Source organism: Topomyia yanbarensis, chromosome 2, assembly GCF_030247195.1.
Source record: "Topomyia yanbarensis strain Yona2022 chromosome 2, ASM3024719v1, whole genome shotgun sequence".
Classification (NCBI taxonomy): domain Eukaryota; kingdom Metazoa; phylum Arthropoda; class Insecta; order Diptera; family Culicidae; genus Topomyia; species Topomyia yanbarensis.
This window is the reverse complement of record NC_080671.1, coordinates 56,302,666-56,323,181: the sequence shown is the minus strand read 5'-3', so window position 1 is coordinate 56,323,181 and position 20,516 is coordinate 56,302,666. Positions and strand designations below refer to the sequence as shown.

At 40.1% G+C, this 20,516-nt stretch overlaps 1 protein-coding gene across 5 annotated transcripts in view; it reads right to left on the bottom strand.

The window, feature by feature from the left end:
- Window positions 1–20,282, bottom strand: part of LOC131685595 (DENN domain-containing protein 1C) — an 83,979-nt gene extending 63,697 nt beyond the window's left edge. For all 5 annotated transcript variants that reach the window (XR_009304846.1, XR_009304847.1, XR_009304848.1 and 2 more), the window contains exons 1-2: window positions 19,570–20,282; window positions 10,153–10,362 (exon numbers count right to left, since the gene is read on the bottom strand). Coding sequence is in view for 2 of the 5 variants with exons in the window: in XM_058969444.1 (XP_058825427.1) it covers window positions 10,153–10,362; window positions 19,570–19,586 (227 nt within the window). In the remaining 3 variants the exon portion in view is untranslated. The remainder of the gene's footprint in view (window positions 1–10,152; window positions 10,363–19,569) is intronic.
- Between the last annotated feature and the right edge of the window lie 234 nt (window positions 20,283–20,516).

Below are 20,516 nucleotides of genomic sequence, written 5' to 3'. Positions count from 1 at the left end.
CTTTGAGATACGTGGGCATGCCAACTTTGTAGGAGACAAATCTCGGTGTTCTAGGATCTCTGCCACGAGGGACCAACTTGACGACAGTGATGTCCGAATTTCCGAGTTTATCCGCAGCAGGCTTGGTGACGCTTTCATAAGGAACATCGGGCGAAATTCTTGACAGGTACAGCCAAAACCTTTTATCTTCACGATTCATTGCGATGGATGGTGTCAATGAACCGGCAGCATCAGTACCACGTAGCAGCTTAGAAGGATTGGAGCCAGTATCGTCGCTGTCTCTCTTTCTTTTAGCAGAATTAAAGGAAAATTGTCGCGGTCCAGGAACCGGCGTTGCTGGTCCGAATTTCCACCTTTAATTCCTCCAGTATGTCGTTGCGAATTAAGTCTTCATTATCCATTCGTAGTATACAGCAATTGCAACCAACTAGTGTATAAAAATAGATAGGTAGTCATTTTTAATGCAAAAATATTCGCTTAATAAAGTTAACACATATAGTTGAGATCAATTATTTTGTCTATTATTTGAGGTAGGCAACTCTATTTTACATTCTTCTTAAGGAAAATTGTTCATAAAACGTCTTCCTGTTCAGTAATGTGAAAATAATTTGAATCAGTCAACAAACCACTGAGATATTCAAATCGCTACAACTTTCGATTCCGTCAATGAAATGTTTTCAAATTTGAAGGGGACATTCTTGAATACTATAACTTTGGAATACCAACTACCAAATAAGTAGACAAATATTTATTATTATTAGACCAAATCTGTGGGTGTATCGTGGTAGCCTTAAAACTTCCAATCGCCATATTTCTCGATTCTCTCGATGAATCATTTTGGAATTCACTGAAAAGTTGCTTGGATGCCGTATGTTTCGAATGCCATATTTTGAATTGATGGTAATTTTTTGTGTTAATAACGATTTTGGGCACACCCACCGTTAGTTATGTTAAATGACATTCTCAATAACTTTGCTATCTACATTAACAGTAACATTACTAACAATTCGGATACTCCGAATCACGACCGAATGTATTTAGGATTTCCAGGTAACTCGATTATGGCCGCCGGTCGCCAGTCTTTTTGAACGCCCGCCGCGTGCGCATGTTCCTAGATTGCACACAGCTAGCGAAAGAGGGGTCTACCCCGAAGTCTTCGACTTTTCCAGACTCTCTGCTAAGAATTGAGCTTACTCTTCATAATTACTTTTAGAAGCATTGATCACCTAAATTATTTCATCAGAAGTTTTGCTTAATATGTTGTAAACCTTCTTAGACAATATTAACCAGCAATTCAATTTGGCGCTCAAATTTACCATATTTTATCATTTTTCTTCACTTATAAAAGGGTAAACATGGGTTGGTATATTTGTTAGTCATGAGTTAGTTTTTTTTGCGGATGATGTTACACACTAATGCGAATTGCTGTGTCTTCAATGTAATCGTGATAGTATGTTATACATAACCATTCAATTCTTTAACATTCATTGCCATCATGCGACTCTCGCTGCACCGTTCCTAATTGCTAAGTATTTGATAGTATACCATAATTGTAACGCAGTTTATGACCCGCGAACAACGACGCTACTACAGAAGGCAGATGCAGCGAAAGTCACCCGAAACGAATCTGATTAGTGTTAGATTTTCTACTCGAATGACACCGAACACAATTGCTTATAGAGTACTAAGCTCAAGCTGCTCTGAAACGCGTTCGGGGAACCAATTCTATACCTAACCCAATCATTCCAAAGCAAAATCAGATCTTGTTTGACAAGCTTTGCGCAGCTGATTGAACATTGTTCATTTACATTTCTCCTCACCCACATATTAATTCCGACCGACCTCTCCCCTCAACTGCTGGTCAGTGCGGAAGGGTATAAAACCTGCTTGGCATAGTTCATATGTATACATATATGAATCATTCCAGCACGAACCGTGGTTTCCACGCCGCGCGCCGTTGGCAGCAATGTCAGTGTGTTCAAGTTTCGAGGAAGTCGTGATATATAACAGACAGCGATTTTTTTTCTAATCGCAAGAGCACACAGCAAGAAATATCGCTACTGTCGAGTCGTTCCATAATTATTGACACATTATTACTTCTCAGTGTGACCACTGATGATGACGGCATGATTCAAATACCTAATAAATATGTATATACGGTAGTTGAACCGATATTAATAATATTCTATATTTTCATTCTACTCGTGTAGATTGAATATAACATAAGTTTTCCGTTTTTATTACACTATGCAAAGTGTAAACGAAAAACTTTTCACAAACCAGTGTCATTTGGGCATTTTCCACGTCGCTACACACTGTCGGTTGTCTCTATCCATGCATTTGCTCAGATAATATGAAAAAATGGGGCACTCGATTCGTAATTCCGTTTCGCTCAATAATTCCGTTTCGAGTTGAAAATGTTCACGCTCTTTTAATACATATCATAATTCTTTTAGGAACGGATCAAATCAATTGATATCGATTTGAGCAAACCCCCTTCGTTGTAAGCCGAAATAAACGATAAAATAGTTTGGCACCCCTATTGATAGGATTTAAATTGGCACACTCACCTTACAACCGGCTTCGCGTGCGTGAGGCTGATTGTGTATTGAATGAATAAATTTGCGGAAGAAGTTAGTTCTTGGTCAGATTCTACGAGCATTGTATACATTAGGAGGGATGCAGATCTGTTTTTGGACAATACTAGTAACCATGGTCGTTTGAGATCATGGATGTCCCAAAATTACATGAAGTTATTCAGTGAGAACAAACATACGGACAAACCAATTTTTTGCCGTTGGCCTACTTTCTTCCCAGCAATGTCGAGGGGTCAGAAAAACGTATCAGCTCAAGCAAGCGAAACGCAACTAACAGTCCAACAGTTGCACCACTTTCAACCAACGACTTCGTCTACATTAGATTCACTGGACGTCTTCCGTTTGGTCGCGATGTGATCACTCTGTCATCTATATCTCGCTTAATCATCCTGATTGCTGGTGAATCAAGACTCTTCCTCGTAACGGTTACCGTCCGTCGTGGCCCCAACCGGAGCCGCCGGGAACAACAATTTGTACGCATCTGTGGTTCGAGAAGAGCGGTTCAATAAAAATTGAATTAACTCATTAGTGGGTATTATCGCGGTCTTTGTATACAGCAACCGTTTCTATTGTATATGGATGAGCGTCGAGCACCCGAAGGAGGAGGTGGATTTATAATGCGGAAGATACGCTTCAAGTGCGCTATAGGTCACTCAAGGAAGTTGAAGAAATGTGCTGATCGTAGAGAAGATGGTGATGGGAATTGCCAATGAAAACAACTAGTTGTGCTCGGTTAGAAGCTGGTAGGTTAAGTTGATCTTCGTCATTTTTTGAAAATTTACTATTCTAAAAGACGAATTTGATTTGATATTCTGAAATAGACACTTTACGCCAATGACCATGATTTCTCACCAACCTAATCTATGTATTCATCAAAAATCACACGCAAACTTTCCGGTGAACTTGACTGTGATGCGATCGAGACCAGTGAAAGTAAAAATAAAATTTAAATGCATGTATAGATGCACTCGATATGGAAATCGGAGATTGCGAAAATAAATAAACACCGATGGGTATTCGACCGATTCGAAGCTAAGCAACCGACCGACCGGCTCACCAAATATTTAGCGCGTGCTAAACCAGCAGCGAATAATGGATAATCGGGAAACCAAAATAACAAACGCAAACGTTTGCATAATCAGCTGCGTGGAGGGCGTTATTACCGAGAAAATCCAGTTAGAAAAAAAAAGAAAGAAAAAACGATAAATGAAACCCAAACTAGAAACCCGTAGGGAAGAGTGAGGACACTTGATCCTTGGGGATATTTGATTCCCTGGCCATATCTCATAATCTATAGATCAAAATTTACCACAACACAAAAAGAAAATGAAATATTTGGTCGTTTATGCTGTTTAAAAAACAAATCTAACGTATATCATTTGGTTTGGAAAAGTTGTGCAATATTTTAGAAAATATGTGTAGATATCCATCTCGAAGATCTTTTTACAATTTTTTTAAACGGTTGTCTGATATCGGCGAACTAATTATATATGAATATTTTCAAGTACGATTACTTTCTAAGGACTTTTGTCTAGAAAAAAACGTTTTTCGAATAAAAAGTTTCACAACACATACAAAAAAAATAAATTTTGTTCACCTCATACAATAGGTATCTTTGATCCCTGTAACACTGGGTACACTTGATCCCCATCATTAGCTCTCTCAATCACTTTCGAAATGTGTAGAAATAGAAAAACATCATTTTCATAAAGTACCTGGTACTATTAATTGATCTAAAATGCTTTTTTCCATGAACAAATCATGGTATAAGTTACTGAAGGTTGGACAAGCCAGTTAAACAGCACTGATTTACCGCAAATGCTTGTCTTGACTTTCTACTGTGACTAATGTTTGTCGTGCATCTAAAAAGATAGTCTAATTAATTAAATTGTCAAGATAGGTGATTAGCTGAACATTCATGTCAATTAGTCATAGTGTGCTTTGTTTCTTTAGCCCTAGTAGGCTGAGGATCAACTTACCACACGTTTTTACAAAAACCTCGTTTTGACATGATTTTCAAATTTGTTTGTATTACTGGCAGGGCATAGTATTCGGATTTACATATTATTCATGGCTCTTACAATTCAAATTGACTACAAAATGGCGAGTTTTTCAATTTAAATTTTTATTTCATTGAAAAGTTATGAGAAAAAATCAAAAGTGGGATCAAGTGTACCCACTCTCCCCTATCCTATGAAAATGTGCATTGATGAGGCACTTGCTGACTTGATTGAAAGATAGAAGAAGAAGCGCGATCACAGCGAAGAGTTATTGTAAAAATTCAAACATTTACTGGTTAGAAATCAAAAGCTGACCACAACGATGACGCCTCCAAATAGCAATTGTAGTGCATCGGGGTAGAAAAATTGACGACGATTGTAAAAAAACAATGACAGTGAATGGATGGTTACTCAACGAACTCAACGATTTCAAGAGACAAGTAGGCAGGGAGTTGAATTGAGATATCTGTTGTTTAAAATACGCACACTGAAATCTCTTTTTTTCGAGAGTTGTCCAACTGGAGCTGTAGAGCTAGGTTCTCTAAAGGGCTCCCAGTCAGAATCACACACTACAATTGCAGATGAGCCAGACGAAACACTGCTTTAGGCTAATTGTAGCGGGCCAGGTATGTGCGGGCGTAGGGACTTCGAGATCGTGTATATCATCGCGAACGGCTCGAGCATTTGTACGTCAACGTGTTCGACCACGCGTGAGTTTGTATGTCGCTTGTGCTAACGTGTATGTAACTTCGTGTGTATAAACTCTATATTAAAACCGTGTGCCTTTCGCATATTCGCGTGTTCTAGAATCATCGTGCGCGGGCAATGGAGAGTAAATATTTCCGGATTCATGATCGCGCGCGTTTGCGGTTTCCCGTTTGTGGCCGCGTTTGTAACTTCGTAAGTACTAAAACGTTCACATTATTATCGGAGTGTTATCAAGTTTGCGCGATTGGGGGCGTAGGTGTGCGTAGATGATCGTGAAGGAAATACGCCTCCGTATGTTGACGTGTTTATCGCATGTGCTTGTGTGTATGTGACTTCACGTGTATAAATTCGATTGTGTAACCCTGTGGCCATTCACATATTCGCGTGTGTTCTTGGATGGCTACGCGGACCGTTATTCTGATATTTAGTTTTCGTTGTACGGATCACATTCTGACAGGGAGTGAGTTACTCCATATCACTAGATTTCCCGGTCATGTCTCCATGGATATTGCAGTTATATTTTTATTTTTCAATTCTATTTTTTTCTTTTTTTTATTAATTGGTATGGACCTACACTGTCGAACGTGCCCGATTCATGTTCGCGCGAGAGTTTGTAGGTTGACGCTTGAGATCGCGTTTGTAACTTTATGAGTGCTGAGACGTTCACCTTATCACAGGGGTGTTAAGTTTGCGTGATCGTGGACATAGGTTGCTTGAATAATCGCGAGACGCTCAAACGTTTGTATGCTGACGTGATTTTGTAACATATTTGCGTGTGTTCTTGAATGATCGCGCGAACCGTGAGTCTGATATTAAATTTTCGGTGTACGGTTCATATTCTAGCAGAAAGTGGGTTCCCTTATATCGCTATGGTTCCCGGTCATGATCGCGTGCGCGAGGCCATTTTTGTAGATTCCCGTTTGAGACCGCGTTTGAGAATGCATGAGTGTTAAGACGTTCATATGTTTGCGAGATCGCGGGCGTAAGTGTGCGTGGGTGGTCGCGAAGAGCCAAGCGTTTGTATGTTAATGTGTTTTTTTCGTGTGTGCTAGCGTGTATGTTACTTAGCGTGTATGCGATTCTGTGGCCGTGGTACCATTCACATATATGCGTGTGGTTCTGAACGATCGCGCGAGCCGTGATTCTGATACTAAATTTCATTGTGCGGTTCAGATGCTAGAAGAGAGTGAGTTCTCTCGTATCAACTGTTGTTCCAGGGTATGTCGCCATGGAACGTGTTATCTGAAGGCGGGGGTGTAGAATGGCAGTACAAGACAACAAAAAAGAGATAAAAGACAATACAATACGATACAACACTATCGAGGCGTATTGTAATCAACATCTTGAAGCGGGCTTCTTATATAAATTAAATCCTGAGTAGTCATAATGATTGGTGGATTATTAACATGAGAACTAATCAACCTCTAGTAGTAGAACTTGGTGGAAATAGAAACTAAAAAGATCAAAGGTCCTTGCATTTAGATAACTCTATTGAATCTATAGTGGCTTGATGATGTTTACAACACCGTCCAATCCCATCAACCTGCGAGAGGGGATAAAACAAAATATTTTTAAGTGGTTACAACAACATTTAAAATATCTCGAGAACTACTTCATTTCAGAATTTTTTTTGTAATTAGCATTATGATGAAAAATGACATTTAGAATCATATTCAAAAAGAAAATTGTATTTTTGACTTCAACTATAAAAATATTTCCTTTTTTGAAAGCTTCTCCATGATCCAAATATAATGAAGAAGTTTCTTTTACGTCTTTAAAACGATAAATATTAGATTGTTGACGTTTTCTGATGGGACAACGCGAATAACTTTTTAAAGGGCGCTATTACACGAATTAATTGTTGTCGTTCCTAATATCTCGAAAACCATCACATTTTGAAAAAAAATTATTAAATGCAATTTAATTCACAATGATACCGTGAATTATATTTTGAAATAAAATTATTGTTTTGTATATAAATTAGTATGAAATCTAAAAACATGCATAAAGTATTGTTATAAAAAAATTTTCACCGTTAAGTTCTCCATCATGCAATCACATTCAAAATGTTTCTTTTCTCTTTATGGTTTTGTTAAAATAAAAAAAAAATTAAAAAATGGGGTTTTTTGGAATTAAAATTTTTGTGTTGTAAAAAGGTGCAACATTTTTTGAAGTGTATAATTTATTCGTAAGGAAGTATTAATTCCCTGTAGCTCGTTCTAAGATAGTTGTGCTGTATGAAATTGAGTAATCGAACAATTTTTTGGAAATTAATGCACGTAGAAACGTCTACGCCCTTTTGAAAAATTGCTCTTGTATCAAAATATCACCATAGAAAATCATGGAGGTTCATAAACCGAACACAACTACAAATGTTCGTTCGAATCGACGACGGTCATATTTTGCGGTCGACCGGTTTTTCGTGGAATCCTTTTACAGGGACTTTTGGAACGTTGGATCGCTAGAAAATTTCTAAAAATAAGTGACGTTAGAAACGCAAAGGAAATGCTTGCCGAAAGCTATAAAACGGAGGTAAAGGCGCCGGATCGTCGATGGGTTAATGCGAGAAACATCGATAAGCATTCTTTGCGGTACTGGCAGAAATATGCGTAAGCGTAACAGTATTAACAAAAGTATGGAATAATTCAACTGATATTCTATTTCTCTAACAAGGTTTGTCTGAATTCTGTGCCGGTACAGAGGTTCTATCGTGTCGCGTCTGCTTACGATAACGCGAACAAAGCACCATTTTCGATGGTGGAATTCTCACTTGCTCTCTTGTCATGAAACATATAGAGTCAAATTCCATTTTTTGAAGAATCTGTCTGACTGCCAAAAGGCACTTGTTCAAATATTTTAACAAGTTCCTTCAGTGTAGCATTGTCTATCATGATTGGAGACAATCGAAGGTTAGTATCAACCTAAAACCGGGAAAACTAACCTCCGATCACAGCTTGTATCTGCAGATTGAAATGCTGCTCTGTATTCGGAAATTGTTCGAAAAAATTATCCTTTTCTGCCTCGACAGCCGAGGGGCAAACGATTGGCTTTCATTGTTTTTACGCGAAATTCCAATGGCCGGTGCTGACTAAAATCAAATGGCATCCTTTTTTGGATATAAAAGGAGCTTTTGACGCGTTTCCTACAGAAGGGTGTCACTCCTGTCATCCGCTATGGATATATACGGACTTTGACAGTAGTCAACATATGATGGGCCTAGCTGCATCTAGGCCCATGTTGCCCGTGCAATAGCATTTTTGATTTTAACAAATTTGATTTTAACAAAGGCAGATGTTAGTTAGGACAAAATGGCTGCCAAGCAGGGGGCTGGTTTCCTATCAATGTCTTGTCATGCTGCATCAGCATGGACTTTAATCGATATTAAACGACTTTTGGCAACGCTTGTTGTCTGAAAGGTTCTAGGTCAAAGGGCAATTTGGCGGACAGGATCATTTGGCCGAAATGGTTATTTAACCGAAAGGGTTATTTTACCGATAGGGTCATTTGACCGAAAGGGTCATTTGGCCGAAAGGGTAATTTTACCGAATGGGTCATTTGGCCTAAAGTATCATTTGATCGAAAGGGTTATTTGGCCGAAAGTATCATTTGGCCGAAATGATTATTTGACCGAAAGGGTCATTTGACCGGTAGGGTCATTTGACCGAAAGGGTCGTTTGGCCGAAAGGGTCATTTGACTGAAAAGGTTTTTTAGGCCGAAAGGGTCATTTGGCTCAAAGTGTCAATAGGACAAAAGGGTCATTTGGCCGAAAGTGTCAATTGACTGAAAGTGTCATTTGGCCCAAAGTGTCATTTGGCGGAAAGGATCCTTTGGCCGAAAGAATCATTTGGTCGAAAGGCCGAAGGTATCATTTGACCGAAAAGGATATTTCGCCGATTGTGTCATTTGGCTGAAATGAGCTTCATGGTATCCCGGATGACACACGCCCGCGAGTTATCCCAAAACATTCATTTATAATAAATTTTGAGAAGACAACTGCACTGCAAAATGCTGTGCACTGACGGATCTAAACTCAACGAGTTCCCTGGTTTTAGCTTGAAGAATGAAAATTTTGTCATTAGCTATAAACTTAGTGATCCTTCTTCTGCTTACACCGCGGAATTAATGCAATTAAGAATACCCTTGGGAAAATCGACACCCTAATAGACCATCACTTCATTCTTACAGATAGTTATATAGAGACTCTTTGTACGATAAATCGTGGAAAGCAATCCTCCTGTTTCCTGGGAGAAAACACGAGAACCCCTGAATGCATTTGAAAAATCAGCGGATTATCTGGGTGTGGGTTCCTTCGCATAGCTCCATTCCGGGTGATGAGAAGGCGGACACTTTAGCTAAGGCGGGTGTACTAGAAGGTAACATTTATACGATAGAGCAATTAAGCGACCAAAAATAAAAGTAGCATGAACAAAATATTCTTCATAAAATTTGGATAACTTGGAATACGTATATACACTCAACTTTTCGCTTCGCTCAAACGCGAGCATTTTACCTTTTCCAGGCAAATTAAACTAAGCTGCTTCTTAGGAACGAAGTAAAGATGATGATACCTATTTAAGCGCAATCCAGTTCCTCTAAGCCGAGTTATCAACGAAATAGTGTGACATCCTTACTAATGATATGAATAAGGGCTCGTCTACCTTATACATTTTCACACCAGTTTTTTTTATTATACCCTTTCTTTAAAACGAATCGCAAAGAATTGTCGGTTTTCAAATAATTATACATTCCCCGCTGGACCCATTCTCTAAATGCCAAACTCCGCTACTCCATTATACAATACATAATTCATAAGAATAAATGGATACCGGAAGCAATAAAAGCTTACCTCTCGAAGGAGCAGGGAAATGCAAACGCCGGTATATCCGCAATCACCTTGGCATCCTTGAACGACTCCGGAAAGCTCTGCACAATGTATCCCGCACTGTTGTCCCCCGGAGTCGGGGCCGGACTCGTCGTCGAAGGTGATACCGTCGTCGGCGACGCAGTCCCGGGAGCAATTTCACACCAGTACTCGAACAGTCGGCTGACATCCTCCCTTTTTTTTGGGGGGGGGGGGGACAGATCAGATTGCATGATTTTATGTGTATTTTTCCCGCGAAGACAGCAGTGGTGGCATCATGTGGAAGGTGATTATGGAAATGGCACAAGAAAAGAAAAAAAGGAAGCCTGTGTTAGTTTCAATTTATGTCACGTTGAGAAAGGCTTTTTGTTTTTGTCTCGTTGGCAATTGGAGCAGAGGAAAATCGATGGCTTTTACTTCTTTTACTAAACACCGCCTCCCCACCCTGTTATCTACTTTATCCCAAGCGAACTTGAGTTTTTACGTAGGTTTGATGAGATGGAGGCGTTTGTTTCTGGGGCACTCCTGGAACTTTTCTGTTCGCTCTACTTATGCTCTAGTTCTTGGATGTTACTGTCGAGTAGAGGTAACTGATGGGGGTTTTAAGGTAACCCTTGACGATTTTCGTTCAAACATCTTCTGGAAAAAATACGTGTTTCAAAAGAATGCACAATATAATTTTTCAATTGTTTTTATTTTTAGTTTGATTTTTTTCACTAATTTAATTTTGTCTACCTTCCACACCCTACTTGTGACACACAAGCTTATTACGATTTTCGTGTTTTACTTATTTTGTAACATATCAGTTGGTAATTTTTCTAGTGGATTGGATGTTGATATTTGAGTGTAAGACATGGTTGAATTTAAGAGGCTCTTGTACATAAAACTGAATAATTGTCTGAAGTTGCATAAATAATATCGCATTTTGAAATTGATTAGGAGGGTTTTTTGTAAATTTTACTTTAATCAACATGAGTAGTAGCCTTCATTACCAGATGGATTTATCTGAAGAAGAAGAAAAAAAAATCGCAAAGAGTATCTGTAAAATTGAAACCAATCGAATAACACACTACATTTTCACTTGCCAGGGTTGGTTCACCCAGTTTCTCTTACTCTAGTTTTTTATAGTTCGAACCTAGTTTAAAAAAAACGACTTTGAAAACAGAATACCCCTGGTCTGGATAGATAAGAGCCTTGGGCCTAAACGAAATCTAGTCCATTCAGATTTACTTTTACTGATGAAGCAGAGCTGCCAAAGTAGTAGTATTTATTTTTCTAGCAAATGAACTAAGAATTTTTTATTTCTTCTTCTAGTTCTAGTTATTTTTCGTGGCTTATTTCCGCTACGAGGCCAAACACCGACGCCAGTGAGGTGACTCCCACTATCTGAAATAGATATCGACCCATCATCTCATGGACCGGGGTCCAATAGCTTTACCTCCCTTCCGAAGGAAGGCGTGACAACAGATTTTTTTTACCTCAGAGAAATCCCAATGACCTCGAGTGGGATTGAACCCAGACCAATGGGGGTGAGTGGCGGTCAACCAACGGCGCCGTCAAGCAGTCGTGTGTATGTAACTACGCATGTATAAATTTGATTTTATAACCGTCTGTCCATTCGCATATTCCACACGGGCGTTTGTAGATTCACTCTTGGGACCGCGTTTGTAAGTGCTAAACCGTCCACTTAGACACCGGAGTGTTTTCATGTTTGCGAGAAAACTGGCGTAGGTGTGCATGAATGATCGCGAAAGGCTCGAGCGTTTGTATGTTGAAGTGTGCTTGCGCTGGCGTGTAACTTCGCATACAGAAAATTGTCCTACTGGAGTTGTAGAGCAAGGGCACCCCGTCAGATTCACTCACTACAATTTCAGAGGAGACGAGAAATGTCACCCACTAATTACTGCTTAAGGCCAATTGCAACGAGCCGTGATTCTGAATGTGATATTCATGTACGGTGCAGATGTTTGTATGTTAATGTGTTCGATCGCGTGTGCGTTTGTATGTCGCGTGTGCTAACGTGTATGTAATCTCACTTGTGTAAGTTCTATTTTATGAACTTGTGCCCTTTCGCATATTCGGGTATGTTCTTAGATGATCGCGCGCGGATCGTTAATCTCATGCTTAATTTTCGGTTTACGGTTCAGATGCTAGACGAAAGTGAGTTTTTCCATATCACTAGAGTTCGGTCATGTCGCCATGAAACCTGTTGCTAGTGGATATAAGAGCTTTCTTTTTTAATTGGTGCAATTAAAGGCACGAACTCAGTCTGCTGATACCAAGGATAGAAACTTCCGGAAGTGACCGATTCATGATAGTGCGAGCGTGGGAGTTTTTAGGTTCACGATTGAGACCGCGTTGGAAAATTTAGTGCTGAGTGCTAAGACGTTCACCTTATCACCGGGATGTTGTCATGTTTGCGAGAACGCGGGTGTAGATTGCGTGGATGATCGCGAAGGGCTCAAGTATTTGTTTGCTAACGTGTATGTCGCGTGTATAAATCCGATTTTTTGTCGCCATGGAACGTGTTGTTTAGTGAATTAGACAATCCATGAGACATTTCTGATCAGTTGATTATTTCTTCTGACGTAACTCGGGTGGGTGCGACGTCCGACAAAATCGTCGATCCAACAAAATCCCTCGCTGAATTGTCAAACAAACGTCGCCTAATATGAGCGTTATTTTTTGTTTGGTCTACCTGAAGGCATTGAACTTATGCTACTAGGATAGGACTTCCGGACTTAACCGATTCATGATCGGGTGAACGCGGGCTTTTATAAGTTTACTCTTATTACTTCGTTTGAAAATTTATAAGTGCTAAACCATTCACTTAGTCGCTGGGGAGTTGTCATGCTTGCGAGACCGCGGGCTTGCGTGTGCGTGGATGATCGCGAAAGGCTCGAGCGTTTGTATGTTAACGTGTTTGTCGCTTGCGCTAGAGTGTATGTAACTTTGCGTGCATAAAATCGATATTATAATCATGTGGCCATTCACATATTTGCGTGTATTCTGGAATCATCACGCGCAGACCGGGTATCTGATGCTTAGCTACTAGTGTATGGTATAGATGCTAGAAGAGAATCAATGACCCAGCTTTCACAGATACTCAGACGAACACACACACACAAACATGCGACTAGCGCATTACAATTGTACACTAAAAACTAGTGTACAATAACTACATTAACACGTCTATGTCTTTGTTGGCTTCTACTTTAACATTTCTTTAATTAGCCTGTGCACAAAGACGAGGTCGACCGACAAATCGACAAACCTTCACTGCGAGCCGTGTCCATCAACGCTGCCATTAAGGGCCCCGTACACGAGGTGTTAGTAATGTCATTACTGAGCAGTAATGTCACTCTTAATGAACGTGTAAGGCGAGTAATGATGGAATTCCCATACAATTTCAGTAATGACACTACTTAGTAATGACGCTTTTATTGCGCGTGTAAGGGTCCCTTTAAATTGTGGTATAATGCTTACAAACACGACCCACTGCTAAAGACAATTCACGTCGAACCGCCCGTCGGCCACACCAGCGTAGCCACAGGCTAATGGTTGATCGTTAGTTAGGGCAGAGTATGAAAAAACACAGAGCATAAAAAAAGCCCAAAAGCCCTCTCGGTCACCTCGATACACCACTATTGAGCTGTAATGCAAGAACCATCCAATTGTCTATCAGAGCTCGTCGCTGTTGTGCTATCTTATGACAAACGCCCTTTTGGGGTAAACTGAGTTAGATATGCCACATTACTTGTTTGAAAAATCTCTACAAAGTGGCGTTTTCAGAATTTTGAAATTCTACTTGGTTACTTAGATATAGCGAGAAACATGATGAGAAATTGTGAGTTTTTTGCTTCAAACCACTGTATCTAGAGATTCGCTCAAGTTATATTGAAGTTTTAGATGTTTTTATGTGTGAAAATGTCTGAGGAACGCAATGGCATAAACATTTTCGAAAGAAAATTACACGAGTTGTGAGAAAAACACGGTTTTAGTTTTAAACTGGAAATAAAGCATATTTGGCACAACTGTAATCAAAAATAACAATTTATTCTAGATTCCCTGACTCATTTCCTTCAAAATGCATTTCACCGATTGTTTATAGACCATATGAACGCAAAGATATGAATAAAAGTTAAAAATTGATGATTTTTTTCTATGGAAAATTTTCCATGCACGATTATGACACGTCATATAAATTTTGTCACCAATACACGCCTATGACACGTGTGAGTGCGACTTTTGTTTACATTCATAGTAAAAACTCGCAACATAGTCAACCGATCTTCGTAATATTTGAGAGATTAATGCAGAATAGATAGAAGCATCAATTGTCTTCTTTGGATTGTTTATACCATTTATAAGTTTCAAGATATTCAATCTCAAACTTTAAACATCGTTTTTCTCGAAATGTGCTAAATGGCGCTTGTCATAAGATAGCACAACAGCGACGAGTTCTGTTCTTTAACAGTGATGCACGAAATATTCTTGACGCTGTTTGCAATGCCGTCAAATCCATCAACCTAAGGAACATGTCTTCGCTAAACATATCCGCACCTTTTCCTTTGTTGGAATTAAAGCAAAAGTAAACGGTCTTATAAGCATAGGATAACCTAACGTTGCAATTGGCTTTATAATATGTTTGAGTGAATACGGTATTCGAGTTAATAAAATTTCGGCAAGTGATCCATTCGAGTTCAAGGTATTCGGCTTAATGGGTCATTCTGGTTAATGACATTCGGGTAAATGGCTTTTGGGCGAATGATATTCGGGTTAATGTTATGGAACCCATTCGAATTCCACTTGTCGAGGAATACGATCAATGTTTTCATCTATACTTGAATGTAACTAATCTAAGTAAGCATCTTTCGGGCCCGATTCTGCTAGTGTAAATATCAAAGACAACTTCAAAACCATTCTAAATAGGTGGCTAGGAACCCACAATGGCTTCCAAGCTTGCGCAATTCAACGCCTTCTCAAGATCTAACGTTGTCACGACATAGCACCCTTTTCCTCTGTATGCCTCGTTTCGGTTCTTTGCATCACTTTGCCGATAGCGTCCAAAGTAATTCTCCTTTCTGGAACCACAATTGGTTATTTGACAACCCTGTTGTTCAGCCTTTTCAGGATAATCCTTTACAAGAGTCACCATAGGTGCATTAAGCAAGCATAATGTTCGATACGACGGAGGCTAGTCGCAATAGAACTAGCTTCTGTATTTTTCATGTCAGAAGCTTTTGTTGCACCCTCCTGAACATGTCACGGGATGCCTGGATTGTCGTTCTCAAAGCAAGGTTGGGGATTCCATCTGGTTCTTTCTAGATCCTAAAATAGATCTTCATCAATAATCTTCAATTTCTAACAGCATGTTTCCAGGAGCGTCCTCTGATCTTCGCCATTAACAGTTAAGTCAGTTTTTGTCACAGATCTTAGGGCGGCTCATGCCGCGTGTAATACCACGTGTTGCTGCGTTCTATCTGCATCGGTAGGTACTTGCTTTCAGAGCGTGTCTTCTAGCTTTAAGGCAGTTTGCGCGAAAATCGCCAAATACATCCTTCCATCAGAAGCCGCCTATTCTTTGGTTCGTTTTCTTGTCATGGTGGTATCCATCTCTAACCTTCTTGTTAACCTTTCCGCATTCCGGTCACTATTTGTATACATTGCTTCCATAAAGTGTCCTTGTACTCCCATTTCCACTCATAAGGTTCTCTCCCACTGGATTCCTACGTGCTTTTAGTGACCAATACCCTACCGGAGTGCCAGGTCGCTATGTGTAGTCTTCGTAAACTTTCTAATTCCATTTTAGCACCAGCGACGGACTACAAAAGGTTACACGCAAATGAATTCCCGGACGAGTATGTGAACGTTACTTCTGGTGCTCTCGTTGCATAGCCTAACGTTCAGCACTGCGAGAACTTTTAGTGCTATACTCTCTTGTGTTGGTAAGTAATGCTTCTGAACACCACTGCCCAAACATTGAGGTATCCTATGATGAATCCAGGTCATGTAGATGGAGAATCCCACACAACATGGAACTGACGTGCGACTATGGGCAGTGTAGCATCCACTGAAACTGATATACTGCCGTGATACGCATAACAGTCCCACCTGCATAGGAAACCCATAGGACTGCTATGCGGATCACGGCAGTATATCGTTCGTCTAGGGGTACGTAGAAGTTACATAAAAAGATCCCCTTTAATTTGGGCTATTGCGAAAAAGTCTCCGGCACCCAGTTACCGATATCGATGAAGACTCAATACGGTTCTGTAACGATTGCGACATCACACTTAGTTTCCGTTATCGACTGCCTCAGCAGTGGCTGTACAGGCGCAATAATTGGAGTGTACCTGGGTACACTATTTCGTGGGATAGAGCCGTTACCGTAGCTTTTTCAACTAGCGTCCTAAAGGCACTCTTGACAGTAGCGGTTTTTCTCAATTGGAAGATCATTTTATCTTTCTGAGTGCGATGGGTTTTCATCACATTCTCCTCCAACCGCTTGAACTTCGAAGCGATTCTCAGCTTCCGAAGGTCTAAGCCTAAGATTTCGTCTTATGTTTTATGAGAGTGCGCCAACCTATCTTACTTTAGATCGTCTTTTTGAGGAAAGTTAAGTTTCTCGTCTTTTCGTCCTATTCCTGTCTTTTCCTTTTCTCCTGGCGAGAATTTTGGGAACCCTTCAGAGTCTTTGATCACGTTAGGCGTCTCGCTTCGTTCTCAAATCACGTGCTCAACACGTTCTGCCTTCGTTCAATAGTATTCATAGAGGACCTTATACCCGGCACTAGATGCTTTATTCTAGCGTGGCCGATCATTTCCTCTGGATGATCTCGTAAAAGTCTTCTGCCTAAGCATACATAAAACGAGATACATGAAAATAACTAGTAAACAATGTTGTTAACTATCGTTTTTCTATCCAATCTAACTGATCCTTTATTTTCAGGGATCGTATCACCTGAGAATAAAAGCTTCTTACTTCAATCTTCCTCTAAAGCTTCATTGTGTTTAAGCTCCCAAGCTGTAGTGCTTTTTACCAAGTACAATAGATATTTTGGTGCGATCATTTGGCTCCGCACAAGTCATACCTCTTATTGGAATTATTGCTGGTATCTCTGTCGATTATCGCTAGTTGTACTAGGTTCGGCCATCTGCTTCAGTGCTAACGATCTCGCAAGTTTCCACACATTTGCATTTTCGTGTGCGCCAGGGATGCAGCTAATTTTGTTGGATCTTAACCTCGGGCCACTATTATCACTCATTATACGTAGTCGTCTCTCGTGATCGCATGGTTATCTATGCAAGCAGTAAGGGCATGCTAGAGTTGACACTATCCGTCATGGGGAGTAATGTTCAGAGCCGAATCGGTGCAAAATCGGGAATGGTCCGTCGGACCCTAGTACCACCAACTTTGGGACGAGTTTCGATCGTACCTGAAGACATGTCAAAGTTTTAACAGGACAAAGTCAGATACTCCATTTGCCTATCCACCGTATCAGGAATTTGTCAATCTTCCCTATTGAGGGAACAGAATAGCATGACTGTGAGTCCTTTACTCCAGAATCCAATCCATTTAATCTTGTTGTGCCCGTTATGCCTTTCTGTGATCTGTGTGCTCGAATCCTAATGCGTTAGTTCTGCCTTTGGTGTTGGGCTACAGCGATGCGAGTGGACCACACTCGATTTATCAGAGCTGCTTGCGGATGTAGCTTTGTGTATCCCACTGACGAACCCCACTACAACCTATTCGAATCCCCAACTCACATAGGTTCCAGGGGGCGTTAAGACAGCATTGATAATTTGATACAATTCGGGTAGCAGAACATTCTCAAAGATTTTTACATCTAAATCGATAAAATGGTGACCTGAAATGATTTCGTTAGTATTTTTTAATTAGTTGCACTTAGTTTGATATTTCGAGAACTATTTGCCTTTGGCATGATAAGGTTAAAAGGCATCAAATTGATTGGATAATTAATGACGGTCTTTCTCTTTGGCCACGTTTTTTTTAAATTACAATAAGGAACCATCCATAAATGACGTAGCATTTTTGGGTGATTTTCAACACTCCCCTTCCCTATCGTAGCATTTTGTCACAAACCTCTAAATACCCCCTGGTAATTACGTAGCTTGACGGTACCTCTCCCCCTTGTCCCCGTAAATTAAAAAGCGATGGTAGTAATTCCCCTTTAAAAAAGCTACGTAGAATGACATGACGTCGCACATCATCATAAAATACAAAACTCTCCCCTCCCCCATATAATGCTACGTCATTTATGGATGGTCCCTAATGATTTTTATTACTGAATGAGTGCCACATGTGATAACAATGTAATAGATATTTCCACAATTAGGCAATCCATGAGACCTGAGTGCAAATAAGGAGAGTGACGACACTGTCAAAATTGGAACAATGATTATTTGCCAATGTCATTCCAAACGAGTCAAATCCATGTATTTTGAGAGGTCGTTTGATCGTTTGGAATATTACTGACAGATAATCATGACAGTTGTCTTCACTCTCTTGCTCTCCTTACATACACTCTGCATGAGACGTTTCTGAAGAGCTGCTTATTTCTTCTGACGTTATTCCTGTGGATGCGACGTCCGACAATATCTCTGATTCGATCCGATATCAAACGAATCGGGCTAACGAAAGATGTTTGTCGGTCGAGTTTTTTCTGTTCGCAGGAGCAGAGTAAAACAAAATTTTCCGTTGAATTGTCAAACAAGGCACTCCATGAGATGTTTGTTTGAAAATTCAGCAGTGGGTTTTGCCTACAAGTTAGTTTTGCACTACTCCTGAGAACAGAAAAACTTGTCCGATTAACATCTTTCGTATGCCCGATTCGTTTGATGTTGGATCGAATCGGCGATATTGTTGGACGTCGCGTCCCTGGGGACATCAGGAAAAATAAAAAAAGAAATAAGCAGTTGGATTACTTAATTATTTTATCTAGCTTATATATAAGTGCCATGACAGGTGGTAATTCATAATCTTGCATTGAGCAAAATTCTCTAAAAAGAGCCTGGAAAAATAGATGTACAAATGCGTATATATTATGTTTCGTCCAAATACTAAATTAAACAGTTTTGTACAGAACGAAGGTCTAATTTTTTTTTGATTCAGAATATTAATGTTCAATTTGCATTATTCCTCCAACCTATCCGACGACTTGGGAACACTGCTAACTGCTCAAGGCCTTTGCGTGATTATCGCGATTATCACTGAAGCTGCTTCTTCTACAGAGGGTACCGCTGCAAAGGCAAAAGTTCCATTTAAATGGTCTCGATATCTGGAACCCTCGCAGTACATTGACCGGATGTTGTTTTTAAAACCTAACGCTTTGCTTCTCTGCTCCGTACGCCCAAGATAAATAGCACACGAAAACTCACTTTATTCTGGAGTTCATGACAGTTTCTCCACGACAAGAACCACTGCTGTCGGCGGCGCTGGAGGTGGTGGGAGTAGAATTTTCTCCAGATACACCTCTGATGGGGCGTTAACCACTAGCAAAATATTTTACGCCTTACAGCTGCTTTTGAGGAGACAATAATAATTCACTGTTCAGCTGGGATTTCCCAGCGCACACACGACAAACAAGCAAAATCTTCCTTTTTTGCATTAGTGCCCTTCCATTTTCATCGCCACTTATTTCGATTAATGAATCACTTTATATTTTCTAGAAACGCTCGTTTTCTTCCGCACTGGATTGCTTCTCAGCCGAAATGGAAAATCTCCAACTTTGGCACAAACTAGAGAACTTCCATTTTTTTTCTTCTAATCGTTACGAAAACTACTGCCCGACAAATCGCGAACCGAGTGCACGAATGTAAAAATGAGGAAAGACGTTCCTTTTGCGATAAAATTTTACACACTTCCTCCACTCCGACGTAGGATGTACTACTACAATGCACTCCACTATACGCTAAACGACTGATGGCTATACACAGACACGACACGACGGCGAAGAGGGTTTACTATACCAATCGAGGACAGACTGAAACCGTCGCGAATCGCCCTATTGAATGAGCGAGTCAGCAGAGCGCAGGCAACGAGCCAACAAAAAAAAATTAAGCGAGATGCTGCTGAGCTGCTGCTTTTGCTGTTGTTCGCGAAAATGACAAACACGAACGATGATGTGACAGTTGAATGGGCGATAATCAGCGTTGCCAGATTTGCAGACATGTTATTTTATAGACTGTCTGTTGAGAACCGACTTTTGAAACAGTATATAAATATAGCACTACAATTTACTTTATTCGAACATGCCTTTTTCTTTCAACATTGTATTCTGTTTTTAACCTACGATGTTCTAGGATTTACACAATCATCCACAGTG